Genomic DNA, 16223 nt, shown 5'->3' with positions numbered 1-16223 from the left:
GAAAGCTAGAGATACTCTAGTACTCCAATAAGAAGGCTAGAAATACTGTAGTAAGTACACCTGACATTCAACAGGCAATTAAGAGAAAATAACAAGAAGTGTTAACAAAACAATAAAAATCCCCCATAAAAAATAAAAAAGATGAAAATCCAGCTACTACAACCACAGGTTGCATGAAGTATCTGAGCCAGCATTAGTAACAGGCTATGACTACAGGACTCTGGACACTTACAAGTCCTCAGGCACAAGGGCATTCCCTGAATACATCCACATGAGGCCCAGACTACACAGCAATCACCATCACTTCCCAGGCTTTCTTTACCCAGGGAAGAGAAAATATGTACCCTAGCCATATGGAAATTGCAGTATTCTGGCTAGGTAGGGAATATTCAGCAGCTTAGGAAGCCACAAGCTTTACCTCTACTATCAGTTGGATAGGGATTTAAATGTCTTAATGCAGAGTGGCATTACTTGTTTCTGACCCAAGGAATGGAAACCAGTATCTCAGGCAGCACCACACTCCATCTAGTGCAATCTCATAGATCTAGATCTATGACCAAGATTGTTTATGCATTTTATTTCATGATTATGACATGGAAACAGGCTGTGGAGCAAGAGCCAACACAGCCCTCCCAGCTGACTGCCCAGTCTACATCCCATAAAGTCAAAGTTCTGGTTTTGATCCAGTGAAACTAGCAGGCATTTTCCTGCAAAATGGCATCACTCTAAAAGCAGAAGCACAATCTGCTCATAACACAGAATAGCATAGTGTTTATCACCAGCACTGAAAAGAAAAAGAGGAGACTTCCAGCCTCCCAAATACGGAAGGGATTAAAAATTCAGATCTACTGTATCCTGGATAAGAGCTCTTGCTCACTAGTCTGTGTGAAAAGGAATGACCATTTTAGAAGATAATTATTATTTTTTTCCCCCAAATGCCCCATGCCTTTACCATGAGTTAGTTTCACTGTACAAACAACTTCACACTGGAACAAATGTTTCAGATTAGGTAGAAGCAAAAGAGCTTAGCTTTCCAATGTGGCCTTTTGCTCTAATAGCAATTGTTTCTCTCACATTTTCTCTGTAACACACATGTGAACTGGTTGCTTTGAAAGGTTTCATGAGCCATGTGCTGGTGTGGAGTGTGAGGTCTATGTACATGCAACTGGCTTACCTATGTAAATAAATCACACACATTCAACAAAAGGATATACATGCACACTCACAAATCCAGAAAGCATCTGCTTCTCTTGGTATGATTCTCTCCCTCCCCTAACTAATATGAAAAATACACCCCATTCACAAAAACAAGTTCTTTGTTCTCTCCAAACAAGTTTGGCTGTGTAGCATCTTTCAATCCAGCCCACAACAGTAACAGACAACAAACAATACCTTCTTTGACTGACTCTCCTAGTTCTGCCTGAAAAGCTATTATTTCCAATACTGATCCTTCAACACCTCCAGCACAGACATTCTTTCCTTCTAATAATTATAATACATCACTGGCGATACATTTTCTTGATAGGTAGCCAGTCTTTGAGATCAATTTGGCTCAAAACCAGCATCATAAATACCTGTCCCAGAGCACCTATTGTGACACATGACTACTGCAGAGGCAAGAGATCCTGTTGTAAGATAGGTCCATATTGCTGAGAAGTTGCCATATTGCCGAGATAATAGCTTCTCTGTGTCACACAGCTACAACTCTACCTAAGGCAGCTGTGCTTAACCAGAGAGTATCAGAAAGCCCCATATACTCATCTGTTTTATCTTTGTTTCATTTATCTACTTAGTTTAGTATTTGACTTTAAAATCCCAAATATTGCTGTAAAGGCTTATTTTTGTTGCTTCAACCCACCTTTAAGGCTGTGCCTGTACCATGAATGTTTTGGTGGTATTTGCTAACTGCATGTCACATCAGCAAATTGCTCCTAGTGTAGACAGAGCTTTTATGCATGTAACTTACTGCAGCCCCACTTAGTAAAATAACCTCTATCAGTAAAGAGAGGGACTAGTCTTCCTAGTACAACAGCATCAGTTAGAAATTGCAGATATTTATAATCCCCTGGCAATAAGGTTATGCCAGCAGATGCCAGTCAGTTATGCATAACTTGAGTTATTTTGAAATTTCAGGCTGGTAGTAGAGATAATGAAATTATTTCAAACAAATATTTGAATCTCTGTTGACAGACTATTTGCACCAAGTCAGAGCCTTGGGCATAAGATTATTAGAATGGAATAAGCTGACTTTCCCATTTTAGAGCATAAAAGAAAGTGAAAGGATGACTGGTAATGAACATGACAGAAAAATAATTTTGTTACAGAAGAGTTTCCTCTTTACTCATTTTCATACACATCATGGTTTGCTATATATCAGCAAAATCTCTTTCTTCTCACCCCCAAACACATGCAGGCAGGCATGCTCTAACTCACTTATCCCTAGTAAGGAAGAATAACCAGCTTTACTTTATGTGAACAACTTCTGCTAATATAGAAAAATTCACTTTTAGATAAGCTGTGGCAATGTAATACAATGCCTAGGAGAGAAATATAAAGCCCGCTGGAGGGAGTTACATGTCATTTACTTTGTCCCTCTCAATAACTACAAAAAGAGCCTTGCTTTGCTAATTCATCTTTGATTTCAACCTGTGGATGGATGCCTCATTATAAAAATACTTCCAAAATAGGGAAAAAACCTGTCACATTTATTCTGTAACCATACAGAATAGAAAGAGTAGCATAAATGTTCAGAAAGAACCACATGGCCACAGAAAAGCTTAGGCTGGAAGGCATCTCCAGAGGTCACCTAGACCAACCTCCTGCTCCAGTCAGGGCAAGTGTTGAAGCAAGATCAGCTCTCTTAGAACCATTTCCAGCTATGTTTTGTAAATGACCCCACAGCCTCTCTATGCAACCTCTTCCAGTGCTAAGCATTCTTGCTAAGATTTTTTTCCTTATGGCCAATTGAAATTTCCTTGAATGCAAGTTACAACTGTTGTCTTTCACCCTGTCATAGCATACTTCTAAGGAAAGTCTGGCTTCATCTTCTTTCTGCAGCCTCTTAGGCACTGGAAGACTGAAGCCATATCCTTTCTTTACCTGTTTGACATAACCCAGCTCCTTCTGCCTCACCCCAAATGTCATATAATCCAGCTCCCTAACCATGTCAGTGCAACTCTGCTATTTATTTCCACTTTGTCAGTATCTCACTTATACTAGGTAAGGAGACATGAAAAAAATGCCTATAAATGTGTATTCATTCTTGTTTATTTCCTGGGAAAAAAAAAATTATCACAGTAAGTAGCATTAAAAACACCCTCCACTCACGCTGAGGTCAAAAGACTGAGCTGTCCTCTATCCTTTGAAGAAGAGGAGTTGATGATGAAGCAGGAACAACAGAATGTCATCTTTCACAAAAGCCATTTTTCCCTCTCCACTGAAAACTATTAAGTCTTACTACATGCCAAATTTTTGTTTAAACCCTTCTACTTCAACAACTTCTTCTACTCGCCACTGAAGAAGATGCATTAGGATTGTTTCATACAGTTCTTCTAAGTGTCAATCATAGAACATGAACACTGTTATAAAAATATTTCAATTCAGTGTCAGACCCATTTGGAAATTCAAGACTTACTACTAACCAAAACTGGGATGAACTGTGCTAATGTTTTAAAACAGAAAATTAAGTACAAGCACTGCACGTAGTAAGTAATTAAGCAACTACAAAAACAGAGAGGGACATGAAATAGGTTGCAGTTATTAAACTGAAGTAAAAAATGACCCGAAGATTTCTACTTTCAAATACAATTGGATGTTAAGAAGCAGCGTTTATTCCTCAATGGACAGTTCCTTCTTCCGACAAGTGAAACAGCAGCCTCAGCATGCCAACTCAAAGCCCAGCATAAGTTACTGCTTAAAGAATAATCAGATATGCTTTTGTTGGGGGTTGTTTTTTAACTACTGTCTACGTATCTTAAAAATATGTCTGCTACATTAGATCTTTTCGGTGAGATTTGTATATTACCTGTAACAACACCACAGTACTGATTCCGAGAAGCTGGCTTTTCAGTAATTTTCTCCTCTATGGACCTTTTTCGTCTGTACACCCTGTGTGCATGACCTGTCACAGCCAAAGTGCGATTGAGTGGCTCAATAAATATGAAGTCCTCATTAATCTGTATAAACCCCATCTGCAAAGGAAAACAAAAGGAACACATAAGATAAGAATTTAAGAATGTATGAAATTGTGCACAGTACTGCAGAAGAAAAAAAACACAAAACCTCATTTAAGAAAATACTTTGGTTTAATAACCTTACCAGCAAGGTGACTGCCTTTGTATTTTACAAGCCTTTCTACTTAAGTGAACTAGAATAAATTTCATTTATTTCAACTAAAGCTGTGTGGGTGGGTGGCTACGTGCCAGTAGCAGATGCACGGTAAAAGATCTGGAATGTTAAAAGTTAGCTTTGGGAGACCCATGGGGTCATTTAAATATGTACAGCATGTACAGAAAAGTCTATAGTCTAGTTTTATTAGTGTATTGTCACATTTTTAGATAACTATATTTAATGAAATAACAGGTATAATTTAGGACATAAGAATACATCCTGAGCAACTATGAAGCTGGGAAAGACATCTTGTGACACTCCTTTTACACTTTTTCAAATTTAAAAAAAAGAGTAAAAAAAAAAAAAGGCAGCAATCTCTCCCTGGCTGCCAGCAGCTAAACCAGAAAAACATTGTAAGACAGCCATTTAGTTGGTTAGCTTCACTCCATCCCAACATATTTATACACACAAACACACATAAAAAGCTAACACAACAGATGCATGTCTAATATTAAAAGACTGTGGCCAAAGTTAAAAAAAATACTATAAACCATATTTATATAAACACCATAGAAATCTAACTCAGCTCAAATTGTTAAGCTGCCAATACACACAAGTTCCTATCAGAAGTAAAGCTGGAGACAGCAAGGTTTTGTGCATTTTTTTCCTCCTAGAAAATGTCATCAGCAAGACTGACAGTTAACTTTCCAATTCTCTAAATTTAAAAACCTATTAAACAGTTTTGCTACAGAAAGAAAACAATGTGGTACATCTGGCTAAAAGAAGCAAAGAGCTCTTCTGTATGTTTCCATGTACTATAAACAGAGAGAAATAGAAAATAATTTTGTTTCTTCTGGAATTATGTAGATGCCATTATCACATTGGATATCCTTCCTGACATATGGACAAATCATCAAAAAGAAATTCCAATCCAAGCAAGAAAACAAAATTAAATTTCATAGGTGGTACAAAATACAATTTCCTTCAAACATAAGTGGGCATTACTTTAAAAAGAAAAAAAAACCAACACAAACTGTCTGCACAATCACATTAAATAAATGTGAATACATGTATTTAATTTTTCAATCAGCTACACTAGCTGCAGAACGCTGAACAGATGTTGAAAGGTCATCATTAACATTGTACAGAAACACAAGAGTAGCTGGGTTTGTTTGGCTGTTCTGTTTCCTTTTTGAACTTTCTTTCTAGGTCAGTTTATCTTCATCATGAGCTTTAAATGTTACACATTTAGAATATTAGCTAGTTATGTATTTTCCATATACACCTACCAGATACCACTTCTATGTATCTTGAATAATGTTACCTTTACATAACAATTACTTTTCTAATATAAACTATAAATGATTTTAAATTAAATTTTATTTAAAAGCATAGTTCTCAAACACTAGTAAAATTCATAAACTATTTTTCATTCTATTTTTTATATCTAATGCTGAATTTCACTCAGGCATAGATTTATCTTTTTTTAAATCATTATTTATCCTATGAAAGACTGATAAACTCTGAATATAGAACAGGAGTATCAGCCCATCAGATGGTGCTGCAGGTTTCACCTGCCCACCTACAAAAAAAAAGGCCTTAGTCCACCTTGACAAAGACTCAGTCATAGCACATTTGCCATATTTCTTCTGTCTTCATTCTCTTTGCTGTGAAATGAAACCAGGGCTTTAAGATGCCATTCTTCAGATTGCCAACTAGATATACTGAGAAGCTGTGCTAGGACCACTAACATTTTATGCCTTCCTTCAGCTCCTTACATAAACTCAAGGTTAATCCATTGGTAGAGAACTCCAAAAATTATTGCCAGTTTCCTGAGTCAGAAGTTAAAGAACTGAACATTGATGTAAAGTGTATTGAATAAAATTAACTTCAGTTACATATAGTCAAATGGGTAGTTCTCAGACAAATCTGGATAGCCAAATAATCTCCATTAACATTTTGATTGCTTTTGAAAAAAATGTGACTATTTCTCCATCTCTTGGACAATTTCACAGGTAGAAAAGGGAAGGTGAAGCTGTATCCTTGCCAACCATTCCCTTATTTTTTCATAATCATTATACACGGAGTTAAGATCTTCTACCATAAAAATAAACACAGAAAGCAGAGAAAATCAAAGCCATGCAATAAAGCACCACAGTTTCAAGGTGTTTTCAGTTACTGGATGCCAGAGCCAATGCAGGCTTCAGACAGTTCAAATGGCAAAATCTCTATGTCATGAAAACGTACAGCAAAACAAAGATTTTAAAAAGGTAAAAAAATAATATGCATCTGGGATAGAACTATGAGTTCTGAGGAACTGACCCATCGCCTACCAGTGTCACCTGAAAAGCTATTACTGCTCAGAGGTGCAGTTGAAAAGGCTACCAGGACGGTGGACTTATCTCATGCAAAGGTAACATAACATGCCATTCTTCCTCCTGCATTCATGTACCCCTGCATTTTCAAGTTTCTTACCTGAAATAAAACAAAACTTAAATGAAGCATACATACATCTCAGTAGAATTCAAGCCCAGGACAATCTCATTTGGCCCAAAATTCCTCACACCTCCTAAATAAGGATGAACTGGGTACTTGCTCTGCATTTTATTTACTTCATGAAGTAGAGTAAGACCTTAAGGACAGGGCAGACTTCATCAAATGGTCATGTAAAGCATTACATGGGACTAGAGAATGGACACCCTGAAATAGACTCACATCCACCACATGTATTTTAAAGTGGACACTTGCCCTCATAAGAAAACTTTCCAAAGCATACATTCATATCATATCAACACTTCTCACTTTCTTAAAAGAAACAAATAAACAAAAAAGCGCCATGTGGAAACGATAGCCCAAAATAAAACCTAACTTTTTCTCTTACCTAAAATAAAAATTGTTAACATCTGAAATATGCCAATAATCACAAAAAGTAGGTTTCTTCTGAAATATGAAAGCTGAGGGGTTTTCTTACTTCTAATTGGAAATATCATATATGAGAGACAGAGAATGAAAAATACCTGCATATTCTGGGCAATTGCATCTGATAAAAGACATTATAACAGAAACTGCTATGCCATCGTATTTCTAATATCTATGTTGGAACACTCATGCTGATCTTTTCTGCCCAGCATTTCTTTCCTAAAAGGACAGCAAATTCTTTTTTTCCTATTTGGAGCATATATAAGGTTTTGACATTCTGTCATGTATACTGTGAAAACCTGAAGTCTACTGTTTCTAATAAAGTTATATTACCATGAGAAGTCATACAAACATAAAAGTCAAGTAAATTTGCAAAGACCACCTATGCATATAGTGATCAGATACTGGGTATAAGCCAGGAAATGTTAAGACTAGCAAAGACTTCTTTAAACTCTTACATACTCTTCCTTACATACCAATTCAGAGTGGCAGTTTATCATTCAAAGCTGAAACAATGCAGATTCTGAACGTAATATTGTTTCTTGCAGAATTTACACATATAAGGAAGCAAAGGATTGTAAGAAAAATGAATATGCTTTCCTAAGAACAGGAACTGAAAAGTAAGAAAAGAAGAAAATATATTTCCCTTGCTATTATTATCACAAAAAAAAAAGGGATGAGAGAAGAATATCGACAAGCATGTACTACAGTCAGAGACTAAGTCATTCCCATTTTAATATCCTAGAGAAGAGATGTGGCACAGATAGTACTGTGTCAAAAAGGAGAATTTACATACCACAAGACAGTTATGAAATAACATTTTGCCAATACATTGTGTTGTGTTCATCACAGGGATTCACTGAAATGCAATAATAAGTGCAGACGACATAACACAGACTTCAAAGAAATGTCAGAACATTAAGGCCTTTTTACTGTTTTTAAACAAAAAGTAGATTGCCAGCTATAAAGAATGTGTCTCAGTGGTCTACAACTTATCATTAGTTGCCGACGTAGTAGCAGTTTTTAATCCTGAAGCTTTACATGTCAAAGCGAAATATTTCATTCACTAAATAATTCATCACTGCGGTGGGTTGAGCAGCTGCCAGATGCCTACCCCATTGCTATCCTACTCCCCCTCCCCTGCAGGACAGGGGGAGAAAATAAGATTAAAAAAAAAAAGCTCATGGGACAAGATAAGGACAGGGAGATCACTTAGCTACTGCTATCGTGGGCAAATTAAACTTGACTTGCAGAGAACTAATTTAATTTATTGCCAATTAAAACAAATTTGGATAGTGAGAAACAAAGACAAATGAAAACAACACCTTCCCCCTGCACCCCAAGTGGCACAGGGTGGGTGGGGAATGGCGAGTACAGTCAGCACATAACAGTTTCTCTCTGCTGCTCCCTCACCCTCACACTTTACCCTTCCTCCCGCTCCACAGGCTGCAGTCCTTCAGGATAAGCCTGCTCCAGTGTAGGCTCTCCACAGCCTGCAGTGTCCTTCAGGCCATGGCCACCTGCTCTGGCCCGGAGTCCTCGATGGGGTATCTGCTCCAGCCCCTGGACCACTACCTCCTCCTCCTCCTCTACCCTGTGTGTTGGCAAGGATGTTTCTCTCACTTTTTTCCCCCCACTCCTCACACTGCTGGGCAGAGGTTTACCCTCTCTTTTTCCCAGGTGCGTTGCCATCTTGGCTGGAGGGCTCAGCTGGGCCCTGCGGCAGGTCCATTGGAGCCCGCTGGAACTGGCTGTGCCCGGCACAGCGCAGTCCCTGGTGTCATCCCAAAGAGGCCATCTGTACAGTTACATACCTGTCCCCCTCTTGCGGGTTATTACTACCAGCTGCGTGCTTGCATGGACACAGGCGTACCTAATAATGGTGCGTTCCCTTAAACGAGTGGTAGATTTAGAATTTCCTGATTCTCACTTGAAGTAAACTCCCACTGTTTTACACCTTTCCTGTTTTCTCACTACTCTTTTGTCTCTTCATCCATTCAACAGGCATCTTAAACTAGATTTCAGTAATACATGGACATAGAGTTGCCATGTCATGACCCCAGTAACAACTTTCCCTGCAGTCTACTCTCCACTGTCTTGTGAAGCAGATGCACAGTGTGCAAGGACAGGCTGTACAAAACTGTACTTCTACGTGCTCCCACCAGAGTGCCCAAGGCGAGTAGCAATACCCTCATAGGAAAAACGCAACCCTATCAGATGTAGAAAACGTACATGTAGTTAAATAAGCATATTACAACCATCAGCACCAAAATATTAAAGTCATCTGCAGTACAAAAATGAAAGTTTTTCTTCAATGTACAGTGCAAAAGACAATTCTTGTTTACTAGTTCAATACTTAATAGTTTTGAAACACATTCTGGTAACCTTAGACATCGTACTATTTGTAAGGGGTCCCACAGCTGAAGATTTATTCTTGACTAAAGAGGCAAAATCATTAATTGCATATCAGTATCCCACTCTGAAGAAGGTTTTCCTCCATGATTTTAAAAGTCCAGATCAAATTTATTATCATGATTCTAACAATGCTATCAGGACCTGACTTCAGCTGAAACACAACAAAAATAAAAGTCTCCCGCTCTTACTGATGCATAAAATAAAGCAAGCTCAAAGTTTTCCAACTGTGTAAATAACAGGGTAAGAACTTCACATGTTCTTGTTATTCAGATACACTACAGCTTTCCATCTTTAAGTACCTTTGCTTAAGGCTGAAGAAACAATTCATAAGTGCCAGCAACTTCTGTCTTCAATTAACTGCTTTTCTGGGCTTTGCACAGCATACACATTGTACTTCTCCTAGAGGTTTTCTCTATCTACCTGCTCACTCCACGCTGCTGCACAGAGTCAGGAAAATTGACAGTGGGAAGAGAGTCAGTATTACCTCTGTTGACCGGCCTTCAGCTGCCAACATAGCATTCAATCCAGTCCTTTCTGGGATTTTCTTTTTAATGGTAGGACTGGACCCCAAGAAGTACACATATATGCACAATGCCATACCTTATAGCCCTGATAGACAACAAACATTCAGACTGTTATGCAGAGAGTACATGACTAAAAGCATGCATTCAGGTACTGGTCCCCAGATTTAAGACGTGTAGAAACAATTTTTCCATGGCTTTTAAACTCTTCCAAACTCCTCTGCCTCCAGGCTGGTTTAAGTTACATGCTACCCTGAATCTTTAGGAAAATCATTCTCTATAGGATGCTGCTCTCATGATGTTTAAGATTATGATTACTTTTATCAAAACAAGCTGATGTTGCACATGCAAAAGGATTTCTTCATTTTTATTAGACATGAAGTAGAATAGTGAAGCATGCAAAAGTGAGATGGGTTTGCACATTCTGACACATTTCAACAGGTGCCATTATTCACATAACCTTACTCAACTGAGCAAGAACCTCTCAAACTTACAGTGGAGAGTGAAGTGTAAGCTGATCAGAGAAAGGACACAAATCCAAAGGAATCTGATTTGTTGAAAAGAAATTGAAGTAAAGGAGACCAATGGATAAAGAAACTATAGACAGCAGGTCTGCCCAGAGGGTCTGTTGTTGTTACCCCTCAAAATTCCATTTGCCCATTGATTCACTGCCAGCCAAACCCTAAGATGTTTAGCATTTCCTCCAGATTCCAAATTTCATCCTTCCTAGCCAGATAGGAAAATATTTCCGTTTTTTTAGACCTAAGTCTCCCTCTATAAACACATTATTAGAAATTACTGCTGTATTTGGTACAAGTGCTGCTTAAATTGCCAATATTCCAATATTTGCTATGATTTTTAAACCGTCTTCACAGTGCAGGATGATATCTAACTAAAGTACAGTCTACTTAAGAAGCCACCACAAACAACCATTGACTACCTCCATGATAAAAATATTTTAATAGGGCTGTGCATGCAATGAATTATTTTGTAACACAAGTTTGAGATCTATGGCAAGATGTTACCAGTTATTTCAGATGTTAGCTGTACTGTATGTAAGTACCTAAAATAGATTTTATCATTTGTGCCTTTACCGTTTGGAGACCACATCTGAAATTTTTTCTTTTCTCAAGAGACTTTTACAGGGAAATCTTTCAACAAAAATACATAAATGGCATCATTTTTTCAGAATTTCCCATTCTTAAATCTCGACATCCCGTTTCTTAAGTAAATTTTCCATCTTGCAAAGTTGTCCTCGCCCCATTTTGCCAGGCTGGCTGATCACCTGCACCACTGATAAAATTGCCAACTGACAGGATTAAGAACACAATCACATCTATGTTAAGTACATATGAACGACTGGACTGGGTCAGAACAAAGGTCCATTCTGTACAGTATCCTTTCTCTAAAATTGTATAACAGATGACAAGAAAGAACATAAGAACAGAGCAAACGTAGTTTGTATGCTGACAGCCTACAGCAAACTCTAGTAGGGAACCGGTACCAGTAGCTTTACAGTATGCATAAACTTTAACTGCAGTGGAAATAAACAGAACCACAGTGAATGAGATCTCAAAAATATATCAAGACCATTAATAAGAATTATGTTAAGAAAAATATGGAAAAGGAACTATGAAGATCCTAACATACTGAAGGGTGGACAGGGGGTTATTTAACTTTCCATGACTTACAGACTTCTCTTTCTTTGACATGTATTTTAAAAGGCATCCTTTTTTTTCCCCTTTATAATGAGTAACACACAAGCACTGTTCTTGTGATCATTGCACTGCAAGTGCTTACAGACATTGTTGGTTAAGTCCAGTGCTGTCCTTCAGCAGCCCAGAACTCAAAGAAGCCAGCAGATTCATAGCTTTGGAAATTATTCAGTGTTGTCAAACATTACTAGTAATCTCACAATCTGTAAAAGGTTGACAGCCTCCTAAATATCACTTGAGACCTGTGTCAAATCTAACATAGCTTGGAAACGAGGCAATTGAGGCAACATGATAATATGGTCACAACTGTGAAACTGGTAGTGTTGTGAAATACCTATTGATTTCTATTCAAGTTTGCACACATTCACTAGGACCTTAAGAAAGGCTACATTTCCCCCATTAAACTGAACCTTAGCTTTTATCTTGCAGTCTGAAGTCTCTCTGCACATTTCAGTTCTTTCATCCCGCTTCACAAATGCCTTTCTTATCAATGTGCACCACAACCAGACCTACTCAAAATAAAACCTCCACCTCTAAAACCTCCTACGCTCTTACCAGCAATACTCATTGCCTGCCTCTACTGCCAAAGTGTGCATCTCCCCTTATGGCCAGCTAGACTGCCCTTATTTCTTGCAGGTGATATGAACAAGAAATCATTTCTTTACATAAGGCACTGCCATTCAGCTACTTGTTGGCATCTTGCCTCTGAGAAAGGCAGAATTTCCTAATGCGTCAACTGCCATTATAAGACAACAGATATTCAAAGTACTTTTTAGTCGGGAGGACGTAAATTACATCACCTGTAATTTTATCAGACGTTCTTTAAAATGGTAACACATTAGCAATTTAGTAGCCCCTTCTGTAACTGTTTTTTTTTTTAATACCTTAAGAATATTTATTGATGGTCACATACATAAAACATTTCGTATTTATGAAACCCAACTGGAAACACATAAACTATCATGTGATTTTAAAATCAATTCAGTATAGCTGTACACGCTGAAGATTCCCACGGAACATTCAATAATACCATTTTAAGACATATCACATGTGATATGGTGAATTGCAACAAGATACAGGTAGAATTAATTCCTCAACCCTTTCTCTTTTTTCATAAAAATGCTTTGGAAATCTATTAATCCTATTTCAACTTTTCCCTATTCTTTCTGAATTATGCTTATAAATTAAAAGTTCCAACTCAAAGTTAAATCAGCTCTATTAGAAACCATGTATATTTTATTATATGTGCAGTTAAGTCATAACTTTAAAAAAAACCCAAACAATCCAGGACAGCAAATACTGCAGCACTGCCAAAATAAATTTCCAACAGCAACATTAACTTTTGCTCAAACTGACATTCTATTTTTTTAGCTCTGCAACATGAATGCTACATTAACTTTTTTCAAAAAACTTAGAATAGTTTTTCAAGCAAAACCAAAATGCATCTCATTGTGGAGAAAGCTCTTCCTGCCAGACCTAGAAAAGAAAACCTTTTACCTAGCCTGTACAGGGTTCTATACCTTTCAGTTTCCTACTTACTGAAGAGCGGTGGAGAAGCAGCAAATTTACTTGGTGATAAGAGTATCTCACCAGCAACATATTGTTTCATAGCCATGCCCCAAACTCACTGCCTACAAGCTTCCCATGATAGTTTCAGATTCTGAATTTTAGTTACTCAGTTCTCTGTGACATGCAACCTATCTTGTTGAAAGACTTGGGTTCTTCCAATGGCATTTTGCCGAAATGCACCTAAGCTAAGAAAAGGTATTTGAGTTTCAGCTGGGAAACTGGTGACAGGCTATATTCTCTGCAAGAATCCCACAGCTCTGCAAAAACCTACTCTCCCAAATGGTCCCAAACAGTGCCAATATGTTGAATGAGAAGCTCACATTTCTTTTCCCTAGATAAAAATCTGAGATTAGAAGGTAAACCACTAAGATTAGAATGTATATCTCTAAACTGCGGATTGCACTTCTAAGATATAAAAGACACAAAAAATTCCACATAGGCTTATTTACACATTGGCCATTTACACAGTATAAATACCCTAAATTACATGGCTAGCTTTTCACATTTGGGATGTATTTTTAATTTATGCGAAAGGCATCTGCAGAAATGTCTCAAATCTGTTTAATGTATTCTTTGTGATGGATTTAGATTTTATTGGAAGTTAGACAAAAATGCTTCAGTATGATTTGTATCATTAGGCTATGCAGTCCACAGCTTGTAATGATCAGTACTCACACCTCCAAGATAAAGACTCAAAAGTCAGATTTTTTGTAGAGCACATTGGGAAATTCTCATGTCACATCTGAGATAATTAACCCTCAAGCTGTTACCTGTCTGCACAGCTGCAATACAATGACTTTAAAGGCAGAGAATGCATTTTGTTGTGATAAAACCAACAAAAACAGATATCATAAAATTAACATAAGCATAGAGAGTTCAAACTGTGATTTTCTTGCATTTCAAAACAGCTTTTCAATGCTTACAGGTAAACTTCTCATTAACAACAATAAGCATTAAAGTATTTGAATTTATTCCAGCTTTAAAGAAAGGAAAGGAAAAGCTGTGGAGGCACATATATCAACAAGGGTCAATGTCAACAAACTATCTCTATCACTACAATGTTATAAGCTCCTTATCCAGGTTTCACATCTGTTTTTTGTTTCAGCATTGTCACTTTTATCATAGGTCCTGTGGTAGCCCAGAGGGTTGTGGTGAATGGGGTGAAATCCAGTTGGCGGCGGGTCACAAGTGGTGTTCCCCAGGGCTTGGTGTTGGGCCCCATTCTGTTTAATATCTTTATCAAAGATTTGGAGGGGACTGAGTGCACCCTCAGCAAGTTTGCAGACGACACCAAGTTGGGAGGCAGGGGCGATCTGCTTGAGGGTAGGGAGGCTCTACAAAGAGATCTGGACAGGCTGGATTGATGGGCTGAGGCCAACTGTATGAAGTTCAACAAGGTCAAGTGCCGGGCCCTGCAATTCGGTCATGGCAACCCCATGCAGCGCTATGGGCTTGGGGAAGAGTGGCTGGAAAGCTGCCCGGCAGAGAAAGATGTGGGGGTGCTGGTTGACAGCCGGCTGAATATGAGCCAGCAGTGTGCCCAGGTGGCCAAGAAGACCAACGGCATCATGGCCTGTATCAGAAGTAGCGTGGCCAGCAGGAGCAGGGAGGTGATTGTTCCCCTGTACTCGGCACTGGTGAGGCCGCACCTCGAGTACTGTGTTCAGTTTTGGGCCCCCCACTACAGGAAAGACATTGAGTTGCTGGAACGTGTTCAGAGGAGGGCAACCAAGTTGGTGAGGGGCCTGGAGCACAAGTCTTATGAGGAGCTGCTGAGGGAACTGGGGTTGTTTAGTCTAGAGAAGAGGAGGCTGAGGGGAGATGTTATCACTCTCTACAACTAGCCGAAAGGAGGTTGTAGTGAGGTGGGTGCTAGTCTCTTCTGTCAGGTGGCTGGAGATATGACAAGAGGAAATGGTGTCAAGCTGAGGCAAGGGAGATTTAGGTTAGATATTAGGAAAAATTTTTTTACTGAGAGGGTTGTCAGACATTGGAATAGGCTGCCCAGGGAAGTGGTTGAGTCACCATCCCTGGAGGTATTCAAAAAGCGAGTAGACAGGGTACTTCAGGACATGGTTTAGTGGGCATGGTTGATGGTTGGACTCGATGATCTTGAAGGTCTTTTCCAACCTAAATGATTCTATGATTCTATCTGGCTTTACCATAAAAGTTATCTCTTTTGCTTTCCTCTGTCTCATGGAGTTTTCTAAATCCACAACAATCCATGCCAAAGAAGAAAAGCTGAAATATTCCCCATGATACAATACTAGATTGTGATAATAAATGTGTAATGATGGTATCATATTTCTATTTCATGGATTTTATATCAAATGGGCTTTAGCCTACATGATGTATAGTTAAGATTCTTTTTAATCAAGGTATTACCTAAATGGGTGTGTTATGAATTGGTACACAATTCACAAGGATGAACACAAAGGGTACAAACCCCTTTTTTGCTAGAGTAACACAAATGTCAAAGCAAGTACAAATTCCCTAGTTTCCAGCACAGCATATCCATCCTTCATGATCACCATCTTAAGGAGATACAGTTTAAAAATCTGTAATTTTTTAAGAATAACATTAAAGTGCTGAAGTTATTATTACCCTTGCTTCTCCTGCCATTTTACAGTGTTTTACAATAACTATATACACACAGAAATACACATTCCTCACTCTCTGAAAAATTCATATAGATGCAGGAAAATAATTACGTTATTACTCAGCAGCACTCATTATGCTATTCACTGGTAAACAG

The 16223-nt window shown here is 38.3% G+C and overlaps 1 protein-coding gene across 2 annotated transcripts in view; it reads right to left on the bottom strand.

Annotated features, from left to right (window-relative positions):
• Positions 1–16223, bottom strand: part of ADAMTS19 (ADAM metallopeptidase with thrombospondin type 1 motif 19) — a 149100-nt gene that overhangs the window by 112363 nt on the left and 20514 nt on the right. For both annotated transcript variants that reach the window (XM_049796456.1, XM_049796455.1), the window contains exon 3: positions 4025–4190. In XM_049796456.1, the coding sequence (XP_049652413.1) occupies positions 4025–4190 (166 nt within the window). The remainder of the gene's footprint in view (positions 1–4024; positions 4191–16223) is intronic.

Source organism: Accipiter gentilis, chromosome Z, assembly GCF_929443795.1.
Source record: "Accipiter gentilis chromosome Z, bAccGen1.1, whole genome shotgun sequence".
Taxonomy (NCBI): domain Eukaryota; kingdom Metazoa; phylum Chordata; class Aves; order Accipitriformes; family Accipitridae; genus Astur; species Astur gentilis.
The sequence above is the reverse complement of the archived record's forward strand: the minus strand, read 5'-3'. Positions and strand labels throughout refer to the sequence as shown.